The sequence below is a fragment of the Myotis myotis genome, unplaced genomic scaffold, assembly GCF_014108235.1.
Source record: "Myotis myotis isolate mMyoMyo1 unplaced genomic scaffold, mMyoMyo1.p scaffold_m19_p_4, whole genome shotgun sequence".
Lineage (NCBI taxonomy): Eukaryota > Metazoa > Chordata > Mammalia > Chiroptera > Vespertilionidae > Myotis > Myotis myotis.
The window spans coordinates 30,283,353-30,304,576 of NW_023416346.1; the positions used below are offsets into that span (position 1 = coordinate 30,283,353).

The window sequence follows — 21,224 nt, forward strand, 5'->3', positions numbered from 1 at the left end:
CTCAAAAGATAAGAGTTTGACCTAGGTGTTTTGCTATCTCAAAGGTTCCTTCTTGTTCTGAAAGTCTAGGATTGCATGACTCAGTACTCAGGTACTCATTGCAGGATAGTCTGTAAAAATAAAAAAAAATATGGTTCTTGATTTTGTCCATTTCCTTACATTTAATATTCTTAAACTTCCCAGCCTTCTTTAACAGTGGGATGCTGTACAGAAAATCAGGGGAAGCTGCTAAATATTACTAGATGTCCTTTATAGCTAGATGTCTTTAAAATATCCCATCACAGATATAAAATGGTATATCTGTTATTTAATACTGACATCTAGTGGCTTTTCCTTATCAAAGAAAAATATATGCATTTTCCTAGTTGATCCTAAGCTCTGCTGCTGCTGCTGCCGCTGCTGCAGATTTTCATTCAACAATCTTTTATTAATCATTATTTGATGCCAAACATTGTGCTTGGTCCAAAGGAGATTACGCTGATAAATGATACCTGGTCTCTGCCCTCCTAGAGCTCATAGTACAATGGGAGAAGCAGACAAATTACTACATAATCTCAGCACATTGTGATAAATGTTACAATGGGAGAATACCAGTGCAGTGGGGACAGAGGATAACCAGGGCAGTGAAGTCTGCCAAGGAAGGCCAAAGAAGGTTTCATGGAAGAGGCAATCTTTGAGTTGAGTTTTAAAGGATTTTCCTGATAACCTACAAAAATACAGATAGAAACTATCCAAAGAGTTGGCCCTCCATATGCAAAGGAAAGGGGCCTGTAGAATCATTGCCCGTGACCAATTTGGAAAATTAACATTACTTTTATATGCCTGGGACATAGAATATTGACCAGAGCTTCTTAACCTTGATACTATTGGTATCTGGTTAGATAGTTCTTTGTGTGCATTGTCACATGTATAGCAACATCCTGACACTCGACCTACTAGATGCCAGTAGCATCTGCCCCTAGTTGTGACAAGCAAATGTCTCCGGATATTGCCAAATGCCTGAGATTCAGAGGAGGGGTGGGGGATGTAAATCATGCAGGAAAATGTATGATAGAAACAAGGGAGAGAAAAAAAGGTGGTTGCAGGTCCCACGTGGAGGAGCTTAGACTTCATGTCATAGTTGCTATGGAGCCATTTAGAGGTCTTAACTAGGGAATGATAGGTCAGATGTGCGCCTTAGGTGGGTGGGTGTGGAATGGGTGTGACACTGGAAGCAGGGAGGTGGGCCACAATGCTGTTACAGTGATCCAGTAAAGAAGTGATGAGGGCCTGACACCAGGCAGTGGAAAGGATGGACAAGAGGGCTATTAAGAACTAGAGTCAGGTCTGGCCAGCGATGCTCAGTGGTTGAGGTTGACCTATGAACCAGGAGGTCATGGTTCAATTCCTGGTCAGGGTACATACCTGGGTTGCAAGCTTGATGCCTAGTATGGGGCATGCAGAAAGCAGCTAATCAATGATTCTCTCTCATCATTGATGTTTCTATCTCTCTCTTCCTCTCCGAAATCAATAAAAATGTATTTTTTTGAAAAAGAACTAGAGTCAACAGGACTTAGGGAAAGTTCAGATGTTAGTGATGGGCAAGACAGAGGAGGCAGTGTGTCCCCCAGGTTTCTTGCTGGGACAAATGTTTCATTGGTTGCTGTTGTTTCCTCAGTTACTTATCAATGACAGGAAGAAGTTGGCCTAGACTTGTACAGGGTAGCTCATTTCACTGTGCTCTGCCTGCAAAGGCATACAGAGTAAAAAACAATGGCCATTAACCCAGGTAACTGATGAGGAGTCATGCCTCCAATTTAAAGATGTGATTCCTGGTCATCTAAATTAAGTGACACGTTTAGTCACAAGTTATTTCCTTCCAAATACTACTAAATGAAACAGACTGAGTGTGATTTTCCTGTGACTGAACTTGGCTCACTGGTTTAAAATTAAATCCACCCACTCAGCAGCAACCTTTGGGGTTATGTCAACCTGAAAGGAGATTTCCAGCAACTACCCCAAACCTGCATCTTGTTCTGTTTTGATCAGTGCCTGTATATGGGCATTGTCACAAGAATGACAAGATATGGTGATGATATTGGGGGGTATAATCAAAATCCAGATACATTTTGACAGGCTTAGACTTATTCTATCAAAAAGAAACGGGACCATAAGTAAATGGCATCAGGCAGACAAGGTAGATTGAGTTTCAAAATGGCATATGTGTAAATGAATGAAAGAATTTAGTTGACTGTGTGTCAGTGATATGGCATGTCTGCTAACAAGGCCAATGTGATATGAGGCCACATTTAGAGAAATGGTGTCAAAAGTGAGAGGGGGGATAGACTGTTCCTATTAGGTACTTTTCAGACTATGCCTGGAGGGCATATTCCAATAAAGTGGGATATATTCACAGGCAAAGAAGATGACAGAGAGGGCACTCGAAGCTGTATAGAGAATAGTTGAAAACCATATTTAGCATAAAGAAGAGAAACCTCTGGGTATTAAATCTTCTCTTTTAAATATCTGAAGCCATATGTGTGGAATTAAAAACCAATCTGTAGACCTCCCTGTCACCCACAGAAGTCTAAATTCTTAAATATGGCATCTGAGGCCTTCCACAACCAGGTTCATTGCTACTTCTTCACCCTCAATTCCTTCCACCACCTCGGAATTCCCAGTAAGATGTTTTAATGCACTTCCTCCACACACAACACGGAAGTTTATACCTCTGTGCCTTTGCTCATGCTGATCTTTCTGCCTCATACTCCATTTCTCTCTTCTTGCCTCATCTAATTCTTACTTGTTTTTCAAAATAAAGTTACACCAACTCTTCTTCTTTCATCAGTTTAGGTTAAAAATCACTGCAAGTTGCATTCATTGTGCCTTGTACTTGCTCTAACATTATATTGAAACTAGAGGCCTGGTGCATGAATTCATGCACAGGTGGAGGGTCCCTTGGCCTGGCTGGTGATCAGGGCCAATCAGGGGTGCTGGCCAGGAGGGAGGTTGGCTGTGGGAGCACACTGATCACCAGGGGGCAGCGTCTGCCCCTGATGGTCAATGCACATCATAGCGACTAATTGACTGGTCGTTTCAGTCCTGCAGTTGTAATGGTTGCTTAGGTTTTTATATATATAGATACTCTCCTTAGGTCCCCACCTCTTACTCCTGTCATTGTCCCCCATGCCTGTCTCAATGCCAGGCACACATTAGGTGCTTAAACTGAACTGACCAGTGAAAACGTGCCACCCATGTCCCTGAGCCTATTTGATTCTCAATACATAAGGTTGGGCTTTCATATCATTATTTGCTGTGGGTGGGAAGACTGCTTTTCTAATGTTTCCTTACAACTCCTCACTCTGAGGAATGGGCATCCTGGGTCCTTTGCCCAGCTAAAACTCCCAGGTTTTATCCTTACCTGCCTTCTCAATACCAACACATTATGCAACTCGGGAGGCTACTGGACATTCCTGGAAACCTTCCCTTTAGCAGATCTTCCTTTTAATTTATAAGATCATTTTTCGAGTAGCATTAAGTGTTTCCTGTTGTGGCAATCTGGGCTTCTGGGCCTGTTTTGCCCGGAGGAAGGGAGCCATTGGCAATCACTGAATCTCCAGAACTATTGTCATCTGAATGTAGGGTAGCTGTTATCACCAGGGCAGTGTGTATGCACGCACACCTGCATGCATGCCTATGTGGAGGCTCCTCTAATTTCGCTTGCTGCCATGATAATCCCTACAGTGTAGAGACTGCGCTCATCTCATGCGGGCACTAGGGACCTTGGAGTGAAAGGAGTCAGACATCCAGAACATGAAGACTCTTGGAATGTCTGTCTCTGCCTTTCTGTGGTGTCTCCTCTCTCTCCCCATGTGGGAATAATACTTCCAAATCACTGTTCTTGACACTAACCCTGGTGGTTGCAATTAATCTGCTCTGAAAGGTAAGGAAGAGTTGTTAGAAAGGAGCGCCTCAGACTGGCACTGGGGTGCACTCTAGGACTTACCAGAAGATGTCACTGTAGGCTTAAATCAGGAAAACATACTGGGGAAGGACTGTCAGCTAAGCATGAAGGTGACTCCACTATGGTGGTTCAAAACACCCAGCAGCCCCCATTATAATGCATGCCTGGAAAAGCTGGTTGAAAGATTAATCCAAATGTGTCACTGAACTTAATAAATTTCATTTTTCCCCCAAATAATCAGACTAATTGTCACTAAGCTTCGCCTGAGGCCTAGCATAAAGGCTTGATAATTATGTACTGAATGAATGAATGAATACCAAAGCTTGGAGTGGAAGGAGGAAGCCCATGGGAATAGTCAACTTTGTTGGTAAAGGCTGCTGGGGAACAAAAGCTGCTACTCATTAACGGTGTATCTTCACTGAGGTGAATTTTAGTGGCAGTCACTAAGTCAGGTCCTAAGAAAAGCAGTGAGAATAGGTGAAGGTGGTCTTGGCCCCCTCACCATCTTCACTCCCAGATGCTTCTGTGTCCATGCTTGTTTATTCCAGAAAAATCATTGAAAGTGATGAAAATTGTTTTCTGTAATTTTTGCAAAGCACTTAGATTAGCCAGAGTTTTTATATGATCAGACATATCCTTCTTAGTTTCCAATTTCTCCAGAATAGTAAATTAAATAAGCAGTTGAAGGAGTTACTGAGATTCTGCTTTGTGCCAGGTGTAAAGGCCAAGGTACAAAGCTGGGATGGATGGTGTGAGAGTTATAGAAGGATGGCTCAGAACCCCTGTCCTAGAAAACATAGTATAAGCAGAAATAGAAACAAGTGATTGCAGTTCAGTTTCAAAAGTGTTTTAACACAGGCCAAGTGTGGAAGCGCTATGTGACACAGGGAAGAGGTGATGGCTGGCAGCAAGCGTTGCAGTAAGTTTTCTCAGAAGAGAAATAGTACTTGGACTGGGACTTGAAAGATGAGTGGAATTTTCCAGTCAAAAAAGGAAGGTCACACCAGGTAGAGGAAACACCAGGCACAGAATAGAGGCCTACAGGATAGCTCCCAGGGTACCCGAGTTGCTCAAAGGCCAAGACTTAGGAGAAACATTTCCTCAGAGGACATCAGCCAACAGACTTAGTTAGTTGGGTGATTGAGTTGTTTCCTTCTTGCTCCTTGTGCATGTGTGCAGGGCCAGCAGCCTTTCACATGGGAATGAATAAACTTCAGAAAAGCTGTAAGCCATTCTCCAGGCTTTCTTTGCTAATATTCAGTGTTTATTGTTGTTTTCCTTCCACAATATGCCCTTGCATGACCTTGTCTTTTAGGCACTGAGCCTGAATGGAAATTCATTTCTTATTAAAAGCCCACCCCATGGTGGTTTCTCCCCTTGAGTATACCTGATCATATCATAAGCCTTAATGTTCCTGCGGTAGGGGGTGTGTGTGTACCTGCTATGTATGGGGGTGTGTGGTTTTAATGTTTGCTAGTTTGCTATTTGAACAAAGAATTTTATCAGCTTTCAGCTTTAAAGTGAAGAGAATCACACAGCTAAGCCTCTGCTCTTGCTGACATCGAGTTGTCCTTTCAATGGGTAAAGAAAAGGGGCATTTGGATACTTACAGAGTTAATTTTCCTATCGGGAAAAGTACCATGTGAGCGAAGACTGAAACCAAGGTAGTAGCTTGCATATATGCCATTGGCAGATACCATGTCTATTTCAGTCAGTAATTAACCACAGTGTTTATTCCTGGAGGCCCTGGGCTGCTCTTCCTATCTCTGCATTCCACTTCCATAATGTATAAGCCGTGATGTTTATACAACCAAAAACAAAGATATCATATCAAACACTCTTTCAATGAGGTTTTGTTTTTTAATAAGATATTCTCAACCAAAGGACTTGTATGCATTCATATAAGCCTAACCAATGGACACAGACACCAGGGGGGTGAGGGCATGAGTGGGGGTGGGTGGGAGGGGGAAATGGGGAATAAGGACACATATGTAATACCTTAATCAATAAAGAAAAAATAAGATATTCTGATTAAGCCCTAGCCAGTTTGGCTCAGTGGATAGAGTGTCGGCCTGCGGACTAAAGGATCCCAGGTTCAATTCTGGTCAAGGGCACATGCCCAGGTTGCACTCTCCATCCCCAGTAGGGGGCGTTCAGGAGGCCACCAATTGATGATTCTCTCTCATCATTGATGTTTCTATCTCTCCCTCTCCCTTTCTCTCTGAAATCAATAAAAAATTTTATTTAAAAAAGATGACATTCTGATTAGACTGGATATTGAGAAAAAAGCTTTTGTGTATTTAGCAACAAATATTAGAATTTATTTTCACTTACCAATTCCATATCACTTCAATAAAATCACTTACTTCCACTGAGTCTTCATTTCATGATCATTTAATGGGAGTTTGCGTGGGGCGGTTTGAAATAAAATGGTTGCCTACTTAGCAAATGGGGCCACTGAAAGGATTTTGTCATTGTTTGGAGAGAGAGAGAGAAACAGAGGGCAAGTGAAGCATGACAAGATGGATGTCCTAGGCCTAAACTTTTGATACCAGCAAGTTAGGTGAAAGAATTAGCTATCTGGACAGGCTAGTGAAACTAAAGAGAGGAGACTACAGCACAGTTCACAGGGAAAATGCCACCAGATCTCCATCATTCCCCTTTTGCCTTCTTTACTAGCCAGTGAACATCGCATATGCCATACACCTCCCTGATGCCACTATGTCACCCACATCCCTGACTGTTGGTCTTTGTGCTTTTTCCATAGGAACTTCCACTATATCACCATCCTCCGAGACCCAGTGTCCCGGTACTTGAGTGAGTGGAGGCATGTCCAAAGAGGGGCGACATGGAAAGCATCACTGCATGTCTGCGATGGAAGGCCCCCAACCTCTGAAGAGCTGCCCAGCTGCTACACTGGTGATGACTGGTCCGGCTGCCCGCTGAAAGAGTTCATGGACTGTCCCTATAATCTGGCCAACAACCGCCAGGTGCGCATGCTCTCTGACCTGACCCTTGTAGGCTGCTACAACCTCTCTGTCATGCCTGTAAAGCAAAGAAACAAGGTTCTCCTAGAAAGTGCCAAATCGAATCTGAAGCACATGGCATTCTTCGGCCTCACTGAGTTTCAGCGGAAGACCCAATATCTGTTTGAAAAAACCTTCAACATGAACTTCATTTCGCCGTTTACCCAATATAATACCACTAGGGCCTCTAGTGTAGAAATCAATGAGGAAATCCAAAAGCGGATTGAGGGACTGAATTTTCTGGATATGGAATTGTACAGCTATGCGAAAGATCTCTTTCTGCAAAGGTATCAGTTTATGAGGCAGAAGGATCATCAGGATGCTAGGCGGAAGCGTCAGGAACAGCGCAAATTCCTGAAGGGAAGGTTCCTTCAGACCCATTTCCAGAGCCAGGGTCAGGTCCAGAGCCAGAATCCGAGTCAGAATCAGAGTCAGAACCCAAATGTGAATGCAAATCAGAACGTGACTCAGAATCTGATTCAGAATCTGATTCAGAATCTGACTCAGAGTTCGAGTCAGAATTCAATCCAGAAAGAAAACCGGGAAAACCCGAAGCAGAACCCAGGCCAAGAGCAGAGCGATAGCAACACCAGCAATGGCACCAATGACTACATAGGCAGTGTAGAGAAATGGCGTTAAATGGCTCCCAAAGGCTTTTGCACACTCTTCCCAAAGCGCCAGTAAAAATATGGCAAATCTGAAAAGATGAGAGTGTCCAAACACATCTTGCTTCCTTAAATTTGGAAGCTAAAAAAGTTAAGATGTTGCCTTTACAGTTGCCTTTCAATTATATGTTAAACTGTGCGTGGGTAGAACAAATTTCAATATGTAATTAAGTTGTCCCCCCCCCCTTTTTTTTGGTTTGTTGGACTATTTATACAATCCAAAAGCCAAACCAGACTCACCAGAAATTGCTCTTTAGATATTGTAAGAAATTCTTAAATTCGTTATAAAGGCAAAATGAAAACAAAATGTGACCACTTTACTTATCGCTAAAAAAAAAGGACTTTAAATTATTTATGATACACTGTTAAAACTCAGTTTTAGAAGCATTTTTTTTTCAGGGGTTAGCATGAATATAAACATAAAAAGCCTAAAATTAAACACACAACCTTTTGTTTTCTACATTTTACCAAAATGTACAAAATGAAAAATTTCTCTCCCAAGCATGGTTAGTTTTATGTAAAAGTATTGGCTTTTCAAGTAGAACAGGATCATATCTTGTTAAGAGATGTTTAAAATTTTAAACTTTTTCTACCTTCTACTCTCAAAGGTTTTAAACAGGGTGTATCTCATATTAACAGAACACTTTTTTTTTCCTAAATGGAATACCAATGTAAAGATCTAATTTCCAGATACTTTCTGGGCACTGTAATATCAACAATTCTGGAATCTTTTGGCGCTGCTTCTCATTCATTTTAAGGCTTCTGAGTTGTGCTCATTCCAAACTAACCCATTTATAGAATCTTTCTTCGTCATATAAATGGTGTGTTGCTGAATTTATTGTGATGTATAATCCTGGATAAAAGTCAGGATTTTCTATAGAATTGTCTTATCAATATTTGTGTAGTGAAGTCCTTATCAAGAAACTCTTGAACAGGATAATGTGTCTAATAATATTGCTGAAGTTATTCTTGATCAAATAGAATTGAACCTGAATGTGAATGAATTGTTATTTACTTTTGTACATTTTTATTGTAATGTTTCCAGTTGGGCTGGCTATTTCTAGCCCATTATTTCTTTTTTGTGTTGACAGATTGTAGACAATTACACAAGAAAAACAATGGTAGACTAAGCATTAGGATAGCCAGTTATTCAATAACACCAAAACCATACCTTGATTCTTTGAGGTTAACCCTCTACCAGGTTTTGTTTTAAGAAAGAACCAAAGGAGACAGTGTTCTGCCATGAGGTTAAGTATCAGCATATAAGTTGAGGAAAGTTAGTCTATCAATAAATACTTTAGGGTATTGATTATGAATTGAGCAGGGCAAAAAAGAAAGTACATAACCCACTGTTCTACAAAGCATTTTACAGATTTTGCTGTACTTTTTAAAGAACTTACACTAACCCCCTTGCTGCCAATCAAATAAGGCAACTGGAAGTGGCATTTGTTTTCAGAAGAGCCATGCTTAGAAGTGTGACCATAAGACACATCTTGTACAATCTGCTCATTTGCATGATCTAGTTTCATCTGTAATAATATGGCCACAAGCTGGACAAGAAGCTGAGTATTTGAATTGAAAATAAATTTTCTTGACTCTGAGCTTGTGTCAAAATTCCTAAATTTTGCTTTGTCTGACAGTATTGCAGTTCTGGGAATTCTGGGAACTGAAAAACAGAAAGGAATTAAAAAAATAAATAAAACATACCTTCAAGTCAAAGTATTTTAGAGTGAAACTATTTTGTGTACATTGTGTTTTTAAAATAAAGACTCTGTAGATCACTGTGGTATTTCAAATTTGTTTCATTTTAATTGATAATGTTTGCTCTTAAAACTGATAGTTACTGTTAGAAAGCAAGATGAAGCCCGAGCCAGTGGAAAAGCTTGTTTCAGAAAATCATTTTGTGTTGTTGCTGTGATGTGCATGGTTTGCAGAGATTAAGTGCATTTTTTTTCTGTCTGTATATAGGGGATGTTATAAATATACTTTTTTGTCAGCATCATGATTTCAACTGTAAACATCTGTCCAAATGGTGTAGCTTTACAAACCATTCACTGATTTTGTGTAATTTAACAATAGATATGAAATAAAGTTTAAATTGCAGGCTCTGAGTAATTTCCTTATTTTAGTTGAGGTTTGCAGCCTCTAGACATTATGACTTCACAGACAGAATTCTCTTTTCTCAAGGAGTTTCCTTTTTTCCTTTTGGCCACCTGATATGGAAATGAGATGGCCCATTCTAATCTAAATGGCCTTAGCTTTGGCCGCTTTCTTCTGGTAATCCACACTCTTCCCTCTTTTGAGTAAAACAGAGTTGCCCATGAAAGACAAGGTTTTGTATTTTAGTCAGTGCAGACTGCTATAACAAAATATCATAAACTGGGTGGCTTAATAACAGGAACTTATTTCCCACAGTTCTATAGGCTGGAAGTCTGAGATCGAGGTGCCAGCATGGTCAGGTTCTAGTAAGGACCCTTATGTCCCTTGCAGAATGCCATCTTCTTGCTGTGTCCTCACATGGCAGAAACAGCTAACTAGCTGCCTGTCCTCTTTTTATAAAGGGACTAATCCCATCTATGAGGGCTCCACAGTCATGACCTAATTACCTCCCAAAGGCCCTACATACACCACCACATTGGGATTAGGGTTTCAACAGATGAAATTCGGGGTGGGGGCACATTGAACCCATTATACTATGCAAATGAATGTGTGTTTTAATTTAAAATTCATTAAAGTATATATGTGCATGTCTTAGAACATGCAGGAAGGAAAAATAGTACTCCTTATTTCTTATCTATCCCCTGTGTCCACAGGAGAGAGGTTAAAGGTAAGCAATAAAGTGTTGGTTTTTAAACTTATGGAACACAAGATGCTTTATTAATATACAATGTACATTTTTCTTCAAACTTATGGTTAAGATTATAGATGAGGATGATTTGTCCTTGCCCTTTTCAAAAGAGAATTTAGGTATTGTTTCATTGGGATTAAAGGGGAATTTAACTATACTCAGCATGTAAACTATTTATACTTAGAAAGTTTTGGTCATCAACTGTTTATTGAGTAATAATTGAGCGACCAAAGCTCCTGATTGTATAAGGGTCCCACAACCCATTAGGAATAATGGTGAACAGGAACGCAAAATATTTAGAAAATAAAGACTTTTTCCCTTGAGGAGGATAGCCTTGGAAACCTGGGCTCTATTACTGAAGTGGGGAACAGGTAGAGGACCTCTGCACTATGCTTCAGATCACAAGTTTGGGGTTGGCTACTAAGGAAATTGGCTATTGAGTTAGCCCAGAGGGGAGCTATAATGAAGAATGAATTCATTAGCCCAGTATCTAAGCACTTAGGATTCTCCATAGGAGTTATAACAAAACTAGAGGCCCAGTGCATAAAATTTGTGCAGGGGGGAGGTACACTCAGCCCAGCCTGCCTGGACCCTCTCCAACCCGGGACCACTTGGGGGATGTCTGACTGCCGGTTTAGTCCAGATCCCTCTCACAATCCTGGACCACTGGCTCCTAATCGCTCACCTGCCTGCCTGCCTGGTTGCCCCTAACTGCCACCCCTGCCAGCCTGATTGCATCTCACTGCTTCTGTGTGCCGGTCTGGTTGCCCCTAACTGCCTCCCCCCCTCCCCGCCAGCCTGGTCACCCCTTACTGGCCCCCCCTGCCAGCCTGGTCACCCCCAACTGCCCCCCTGCTGGCCTGGTTGCCCCTAACTGCCACCCCCTGCTGGCCTGATCACCCCTCACTGCTTCTGCAGGCTAGCCTGGTCATGCCTTATTGCCCCCCCTGCAGGCCAGGTCTCCCCATGCAGCCTGCTTGTTCAGTCATTTGGTTGTCCCTCACTAACCACCCTGCCGACCTGGTTGTAGGCAGCCATCTTGTAAGGGCGTGAGGGTTAATTTGCATACTACCTCTTTATTATATAGGATAAGAGCAGGGCTATCTTGGAGGGGTAGGAGGTCTACAAGATCTGTCACACGTGCAGAGATGATTTCCTTCCATGGATGGTGGTGAAAAGAAACATAAAATCATCACATGACAGGTTTGAGACAACTACAATTTCCCCATGCCTGAGACACAGAAGAGACCAACAGAGTAGTCCAGGGTGATGTGATGTGCAACCCACAGATTTCTTGCCCTGACTTAAGGAGGAATTTCTTCTATCAGTTTTACTAAGGATCAAACTATGCAAACAAACAAAAACCAAGTATTTGTAACTCATCTAACAAGACACAGTGCATTCTGAGTCCAAATGTAACCTCATGGGATTGTGGGATATGGTAATCCTAATTAGAGCAACACCTTAAAAATTCTAAAGTAAATTTATAATACATCAATAAGACCTTCACAAATGTTAAAAACCCTTGGAACTGCCTGAGAATAGTATCTTGAAAACAAAGCAAATCAGTTGTTTCTCAGTACAAGAGACACTGTTCTGAGTAGCTAGAGCAGGGGTTCAAAAACCATGGACCTGGGCCAAATGCAGCCCTCCACCTGCTTTTGTAAATAAATTTTTTTGGAACTCAGTCATGCACATTCTTTACATATTTCCTCTGGCTTTTCTCACACTACAGAGGCAGAAGTAGTTGCAACAGAGATCTTATGACCTGAAAAGCTTAAAATATTTACTTTCTTGCCCTGGAGAGAAAAAAAAAAATTGGTCAACCCTTGAGTTGGAGAGCCAATTAAAACTTCCTAAACAGTGAAATCTTGGCAGAGTTTATAATGATCACAGAGTCTGAGAGAATACAGGGGTGTGATTTAAACAATATACTTTCCAATAACACAACATTTACTGAATATATATTACATGAAAGTCACTGCATTAGGCTTGAGAACAGGGAAGAGTCTGATCTTTTCTCTATGGATTATGGAAGTCTAAACCAAATGCTGTGTCACAGAGTATAGTTAAAAGCTTAATTAATTTTTCAGTGTGTGTGTTTAATCACATGTTTCTAAAAACTTAAAACTATATAGAAGTATGTAAAGTAAAAAATGAAATTACCTACACAACTCTCACTCTCACTCTCCCGAAATAACGAGTCTAATTATGTGATTTCTTCCAGACCTCCTTGTCTTATTCGCATTCAAATCTAATATTCCTCCTAGTCCCCAACTCTCTCTCTCTCTTTCATCATATTGATAGCAAAAATGAAACCATGTTGCTGTCATTGTTACTCAATTTCCATTTTTAAAAACAGTTCAAAAGTATATCATGGTTTTCCTATAAAACTGGAATATAATGGATAGTTTGCCCTAAGCCCCCAAACTGAGTACTGCTGATGTTTTAGGTTGCAAGTGCAGGCCCTGGATCCACACTGCCTGGGTTTGAATCCCAATTCTACCACTTATTAGCTTTGTGACCTTAGGGAAGTCACTAATCTCTCCATGCCTCAGTTTCCTCATCTGTAAATGGAGAAAATAATAGTTCCAACTTCAGAGGAATGTTGTGAGAATTAAATGAGTTCATATTTGTAAAGCACTTGGGACAGTACTTGACACAGAATAAGCCTTATATGTGTTTGATAGTATTATGATGATGATTATTGTTATTAGTATTGAAGGCTAGATGCCTAATGGGTGCTTATGTGTTTTATAGCTAAAGACTGACTCTGAGATCAAGAATTGAAAATGTTGGCAAGAAAAGAAGCAAAAGGTAGTATATGTCCTATTGTAAAAAATTAAAGAAATTTCTAAAAATAACTATATATATATATATATATATATATATATATATATATAAAACAAATGTTACAGAATTAAATGTATAAATACCCATTTGAATGTAGCCAGTGATAAGTATTCTGAAAGATCCACAAGATGCACAAGATGCCAAGTGAGTCACTGATACTCTCTCCAGCAATGAAAATGCATTATCCGACGTCCCTAGCTGATTTGGCATCTACTTTATTGCACTTAGCCAAGGATGACTCACTACCAGCCTCCTTCCTTTCCAGCCCAACTCTCCACCCAGCATTGTCAGAGTATGAGCCTGTTTGTACAATGATCTGAGAGAGGCCCAAAGGTCGAACTGCCCGCCTCAGAGGTCTAGGTTGGTGTCTAGAATTCCCACACTCCAAGTCTGTACTCTGGGTGAAAGCAGCCTGTCTAGAAGACCGGCTGCTTATTAAAATGCATATATGCTGCCTAGGAGGTAGGAAGGAGAGTAACCCATTAAAAGTTAGCACATAATAATTTATCAGATTAACAGTTACGAAGGACCCTCAGGGAAGGGGATATCCAAGGCTTATAAATTCAGGTAGCTCACTTCACTTTAAAAAAAAGAAAAGGAAAAAGAATACTTTTCTTCTATGCCATTTGAATTTTAAAAGTTTGATGTTGTTGCCTTAAGGGTAGGATACGGTTCAATAATCCTCATCAAGTCTCATTAAGTTGTATAAATGCAATGCTCATTATGCCTGGTTAAATCTTGTGACTTCACTAAACTTGGTAAGATTTAATGGTGCCTAACTGGGCTTAAGAAAAGTTTAACAGTTTTTGTCATTTAAAAATGCTCCACTGGATTTCATGTGACTTAAGAGAACAAGAGAGGATGTGTCAAGTCTAAAAAGAGAGTGCTATACCATAGCTTGGTAGGACTGAACCAGCCAGCTGGAGCCAATCCTAACCAGCCTTTTCATAGATTAATTAAAACACATGAGTGTTTTTTTCCTCAGGCCTGAAAGAGGTCTTTTCTCCTTGAAACTAGCTATAGCAGGATACTCTGCCCATCAAGGTCCTTGGGATTACATGGCAACTACTCTTGAATTTGATCAAAGAGGCAGATTTAGGCTTCACAAAGCTACACAGGTAGTAAGGAAGGTTAAGTAAGAAGCCTCAGCATTGAGTAGTCAAGAGGAATAGGATTTATTGAGAATGAGCTTGATGTAACAGGCATCAGCAGTTTCCCAATGTTCCCCAGAGCCCATTGCAGTTGAGACCATGCTTTCCTCAAACTCCCAGAAACTTGGCAGGGTGGACATTGTTTTGATTTCCCAGCCCTCCCACTGTAAGTCAGGTTTCTCTGTTGCGCACCTGGATGGTCACAATACCTTCTTAACCACTCTCAAGTCCTCAGCCTCTTTATTAACCACTATACTCACCTTCCTAAAACTGTGTCTTGAAATCTAATTTATGGACTTGTAGCTCAGAATGCTCCCTGATGTATTTGTTTAAAGATGCAGATTTTGCCCTGACCTGTTTGGCTCAGTGGATAGAGCGTCGGCCTGTGGACTGAAGGGTCCCGGGTTCGATTCCGGTCAAGGGCATGTACCTTGGTTGTGGGCACATCCCCGGTGGGGAGTGTGCAGGAGGCAGCTGATCAATGTTCCTCTCTCATCGATGTTTCTAACTCTCTATACCTTCTCCCTTCCTCTCTGTGAAAAATCAATAAAATATATTAAAAAAAAAAGATGCAGATTTCATGGGCCCCACAGAGCTTCTGAATCAAAATCTCAGGTGCAGATAAGGACACATATGTAATACCGTAATCAATAAAGAAATTTTTTTAAAAAGTGAAAAAAAAAATCTCAGGTGCAAAATGAGGTTCTCCTTTTTTTGTGAGATGCTAAGATGCTTAGGTAAATTTGAGAGCTACTTGCTTAAATCATAGGTCTGATTACCACACTGTCCTCAGAAAGCATTGGGGGCTCTCTATTATCTGTAAATGAAAGCCCACACTCAGCTAAATGCACTAAATTCTCTATAATCTGAATCCAATGCTCTTCCCAGACTTGATGTTGAATGCCACCCTGCTTGAACCTTTGTTTCAGATTAGAATTCTTTACTCCCTTTTCAGTACTGGGACCTCCAAAATGAATTTGAATAGGAGTTTTTGAGATATCATTGACTTTAACAGGTTATATATAAAATCTTACATAGGCTGATTGCCATCTTAATAGAGTTTTAATGAACTCTAAAAAGCTTTGGGTCAAATGCAAGTAGCTACCAATTAGAGCAAGCAAGTAGAGCAGGTGAAAGTTTCCACCCTGAATGTGTCTGTACAGAACATAGGAAGCCAACCCAAGATCGGCACACTTCACGCTGGTGGAACATGAGGTGTGATGACAAATTGGTCACTCAGATCACACTGGAAGCTCTACTCTCATTCCCTGCTTGATTCCCATAGCTTTAGCCACCCTGCCCCATGTGGTGGCTAGGCCAGACCCAGACTCTGGAAACACTCCCATCCTGAGTGTGGAGGCATTTTTTTCACCAGCTTTACCTATGAACCCAGTGTCCAGCTTCTGGTAATTTGATTCTGTTCTATAGTCCATTCATTTGATAAACCTGCATTAAGCACTTTATTGTGAGTTAGGGCCCAATGAAGCAGGAAGCCAGGAGGGGAGGTCAGAAAAGGCTTTATTATGAAAGTGATTCCCTCTGTGTCTCTTTTTCAGGGCTAAGAGCCCTGCTCCAAACCCCCATGAATAAAACTCACTGGTAGAACTGCATGTCTCCAATTGTCTTTAATCTGCAACTGTCTCCTATTCACAGAAGCTCTGTAGAGGAGGCTTTGACAGCTCAACTTGAGGTACTTAGTTGGTCTTGCTCCTGGAGGGACATTTCTGAACTTAAGCTGCTGTATAAAGTTATAACAGTCCCACTCCACTAAGGAAAAACAGTTCTTATTCAGCCAGGAGCCTTTAATGCCCATATCTACCAACATGCTGGTGAGATTGAGAGCTCAGCTTAACAGTGCATTCTAACCAGATGTGAAGAGTTCAACTGCTGGTGATGCTGAAGATAATTATGATGATGATCAGTATTATTTATTAAACATCTGCATGCCAACTGCTCTTCTGGGCTAATAATAATAATAATAATAATAATAATAATAATAATAATATAAAAACCTAAGCAACTGTTATGATGCACACTGGTCACCAGGGGCAGATGCTCAATGCAGGAGCTGCCTCCTGGTGGTCAGTGTGCTCCCACAGCCAACCTCCCTCGGCCAGTCAACGTCCCATGATCACTCCTCCCAGACCGGCTGGCCCCGATCAGCCCCAAATGGGGCTGGCCAGCCAACCTCCCATGGTCCCTCCCTTCCCCCTGCCAGCTGGCTGGTCTGTGTGTGGTCCCACTGACAACCTCCCACAGCCAGCCAATCTCCCACAGTCCCTCCCCCCAGCCCCAGTTGAGGCCAGCTGGCCAACCTCCCACAGTCTCTCCCCCAGGCCGGCTGGCCCCGATCAGGACTGGGCGAGACAGCCCCAATTGGCCTGATCTCAGGCCAGGCTGAGGGACCCCACCCATGCACAAATTCGTGCACTGGGCCTCTAGTAATAATAATAATAATAATAATAATAATAATAATAATAATAATAGACAAGGACAATAGCAACAGATAATATTTTTTGAAATTGTATTATAGCTCCGGTGCAGTACTAAGTCCTTTACATGCATAACTTCATTTAATCTTCACAACCACCCTTCGAGGCAGGAATAATTACTTCCCATGTTTTAAAGAGGAGTATGTTGAGACCCAGATGAACTTAATTAACTTGCCCAATAATTCAGTTAGTTAGAGGCAGGAACCTGTATCAAACCCAGTTGGAACTGCAGAGCTCAATCTCTTCACTTTATGCATTATTTAAAACATTTATTGTGGGATGATTCAACCCTCTATAAAAGTAGAGAAAATAGCACAATGGACCCCTATTTCCCTATCACTCAGTTTCAGCAGTTATCAACTCTTGGCCAATCATCTTGGTTAATCTATGTTCTCATTTATTTCCCTACAGTCTGTAATATTATGAAGTAATTCTCAGACATCATCTGTAAATGTTTCATTATGTATGTATCTCTAAAGAAGCTTTATCTCATTATTTGTAAAAATGCTGAAAAGTAAGTTCTATTAGTTCTTTTATACAGATAAGTAAATTGAGGTTCAGAGAGGTGTATCCCAGGCCGCAACTAGTAAATGGAGGGTCTGAGTTTCACATCGAGGTCCATCTGATTCCAAAGCCTTTGCTTTATCCCAAATGGAATTCTCTTTTATAACAGAAGCTTCCTCCAGAATAGCATATAGTCATAGAAGGCCTTGAGCTCCTGATATAGACAAGCTAGGCTTCTTTGAAATTTAATTACAAATGGCTTATTTCCCAATTAGGAATATTTACAAAGTAATTGGCTTCCTTCTGGATCTTTGGTTTTCACCTTGCTCAACACTTGTTGCTGACCCACAGATACCCAGGCCACAACCTTGGAAGGGAATTGCCTAATACCTTTGCTCTTGAAGAGGCAGCCTGAGATCATCTGACCCTTGAGCCCAGTATTATTAGCCCCATAAATATTCTTCTAGGTTTCATAAATGGAAGCAGTCAACCTTGGCCCTTGATGTCAGGATTTTTGATCAATAGCTCTGTGTGGTTTTTTTTTTCCCCCCAAAGGCATAATTCCTGGTTCAACTCTAGGGCATTACAGAATATTTCTAATATTCAACAAAATGGTTTTGGTCATCAGTCTGAGTTGGGCCCTTGGAACTTGATATATTGCATTTCTTATTAGAGATCGATCTATATATACACCGTACTTCTTAAATCAAAGGAGATATAGTCTCCATACTTCATGGGTAAGATGTATCTGGAGCAGCAAAAATTTTTTGGAAATCATCTGAAAGCATTTTTTAAAACTTCTTTCAACTCTAACAACTCAGATCCTCCATTTACTAGTTGTGCGGCCTGGGACACACCTCTCTTATAATACCGCTAGGGGCCCAGTGCATGAATTCGTCCACTTTGAAAGGAACTGTGGGCCATGATGTTGTGGTAGGCACAGGAACGGGTCTCAGTCCATCCTCCATACCCCTGCCTGGCCCCTCCCACCACAGCCCTGGTCCCAGTCCCCTGTCTGCTGGCAGCCTTACTCCCGCTGCCGCTGCTCCCATGTGCTGATGGCGTTGGTCCCGCTCACACCCACTGATGGCACATAACAATTGGGGCCAGCGCCAACAGCAGGGCAAGAAGCGGCTCCAGTGCTGGCTGTGGGTATAAGTGGGGCCGGTGCTTGCAGCAGGTGAGAGCACTGGGTTGGACTGTGGTGTGTGGGAGCAAATAATTTTCAGTACCCACCAGAGGCTTGCCCTAATGACAGCGACCGGTGCCCTGCCTTGATCTGGAGCCCGTGCTCACCTGCTCCATCATCTCGCTGTGGCCAACACCCGCTATGTTCTGCACACCCCCCCTGGTGGTCAGTGCATGGCATAGCGACAAATTATTTGGTTGTTCCACTGCTTGGTCTATTTGCATATTAACCTTTTATTATATAGGATATCATGCAAACCCATATCACATTTCCACCCTCCTTCCCTCATTTTTCAGGTTTACCTTGATATACAGAAAGGGCAAGTGACTTGCTTAAGGTCACACAGGGAATTAGTGGTAGAATTAAGATCCCATTTCAGATCTTTCTTGGTCTACACTACACTAATCCTATATAATAAAGAGCTAATATGCTAATTAGACCGAACAGCTGAACGACCATCCGAATGATCTTCCAGACAAAGCCAGGGCTGCGAGGGCCAGCTGAGGCTGCAAGGGCCAGCTGAGGCTGCAAGGGGCTGCGAGGGCAGCCAAGGCAGCTGGGCTGTGAGGGCCGAGCCCCTTGCATGAACTTCATGCATTGGGCCTCTAGTGTTTTAATAAAAGATTTTTAGCACTTCCATTTATTTTGCACTCTCTTCATTCCATTGACTGTTAGCCTTCAGCCTAAGGTAGAACTTTCTCTGGGATTCCTACTATAATAATAAAACTCCCTGGGTTCATAATCCTGGCTGAATCCCTTATTAACTGTATGACTTAGGGTAAATGACTTCATCCTTCCAAGCCTAACTTTCTTCATTTGTAAAACTGAAATTATAATAGTACTTACTCCATGGATTTGTGGTAATGATTAAATGAGTTAAAACATGCAAAGCGTTTTAGAACAGAGTTCTGGTACTTTGCAATTTGATTGGATTAATATAGGTAAACATTTATAGCCCAGAAGGAATTGATTACTTCTGACTAATATGTTTTATTCATTCAGTACATTTTATGAAACATCTACACTGTTTTTCTTGGTAATGTTTTACATTCTTCCCCACTCCATTCATTGTATTCTGATAAGTTACCGAATAATTGGATTCTGTCATTAAAAGGAATATTTTTTACCTAAAATCCCTGCAGAAACTAGTTTTTTCCTTTCTTTTCCTTCCTTCCTTTCTTTTTCTTTTTTTTAAATCTTTTTTTGTGCTTTATATTTTTCTCCCACTCTTCCCTCATGGGGTCTGGAGCTGTATTTTATACATGGTAGGTACTTTATTGGACATAGTAACATCTGTGTAAAGTTGGCAGATACCCTTTTTTGATAGATGAAAACAGTGTCTATTTTCAACAATTCTAGGAATTACTATTTAGCAGATGCACATTGTGTACTCAGCTCTGTACTCATGATTTCTATTATTCTATATCATTATCAGTCCATATGTTTCCATTTTTGTTATGAAAACTGTGATTATATTTAGTATTAGTATTTAATAATAATAAATTTTAGCATTATTTCATGCATTCAACTTTAATCTCTTGTGGTATATAACCAACAAAATGGAATCTTTGTAAATAAAGCACGCTCAGTGAATATCTTTGACTGTCATTCCAAATGTTTTTCATGATCTGGCCCCTGTTGACTGTGTCATCTCTCAACACTTTCTCCTCACACTCCATTCACGAGCCAAGAAGAGCAATTTGAGTTTCCCAATCAAACCTCATTTCACCTCTAGGTATTTTGCACATGCTGTTCTCTTTGCCTTCAATGCTATTCCTTATCCTCCCCACTTTTGCCTTCTCTATTATCATTGCATGCTACCCCATCCAATAACACACACACACAAACACACACACACACACACACACACACACACACACACACACACACACAGCACGGTTAATCCCTGCTCCTCTATCAGACTCTGCTTCAATGTCACCACTTCTGGCAAGTCTTCCCTGACCTCCAAATTGGATGTAGTCACCTTTCCTCTGTGGTTTCTTCATCCCCTGTGTCAGTGCCCAACCCAGAATTCATCCCAGCACAGTAGTCTTTTGTGTGAATGCTTAATATCTTGTCATCCTTTGATTTATATACACTTTGGAAAATTTGATAGGGTTAGGCATATTTTGGGGAGGTAGTGAGCAATGCTGTCTGAGGTCATGTCTATCAATAATTATTTTTTAAAAATTTATTGTTGAAAGTATTATAGATGTCCCCCCTTTTCCCCTATTGACCCCCTCCCCCGACCCTACCCCAGGCTTCCACCACACTATTGTTTGTGTTCATGGGTTATACATATGTGCATATAAGTTCTTTGGTTAATCTCTTCCTGCCCCTCCACCCAATGGAAAACAGTATGGAGCTTTAAAAATTTTAAAAATTAAAATGGATCTGCCATTTGACCAAGTGATTCTACTTCTAGGAATCTATCACTAATTCTTATGGTTGCCTATTTATATCTCCCAGTAGACTATGAGATCCAGAAAAGCAGGAGTGTGGACTGTCTTGGTCATCTTCATAGTTCTAGTGCCTTGGTAGTCATTTGTTTAT

General features: G+C 41.1%; 1 protein-coding gene across 3 annotated transcripts in view; it reads left to right on the plus strand.

The window, feature by feature from the left end:
- HS6ST2 (heparan sulfate 6-O-sulfotransferase 2) overlaps positions 1–9,737 on the plus strand; it is a 332,677-nt gene extending 322,940 nt beyond the window's left edge. For all 3 annotated transcript variants that reach the window (XM_036305376.1, XM_036305377.1, XM_036305379.1), the window contains one exon: positions 6,711–9,737. In XM_036305376.1, coding sequence (XP_036161269.1) covers positions 6,711–7,608 — 898 coding nt within the window. In that variant the 3' untranslated portion in view covers positions 7,609–9,737. The remainder of the gene's footprint in view (positions 1–6,710) is intronic.
- The last annotated feature ends 11,487 nt before the right edge of the window (positions 9,738–21,224 follow it).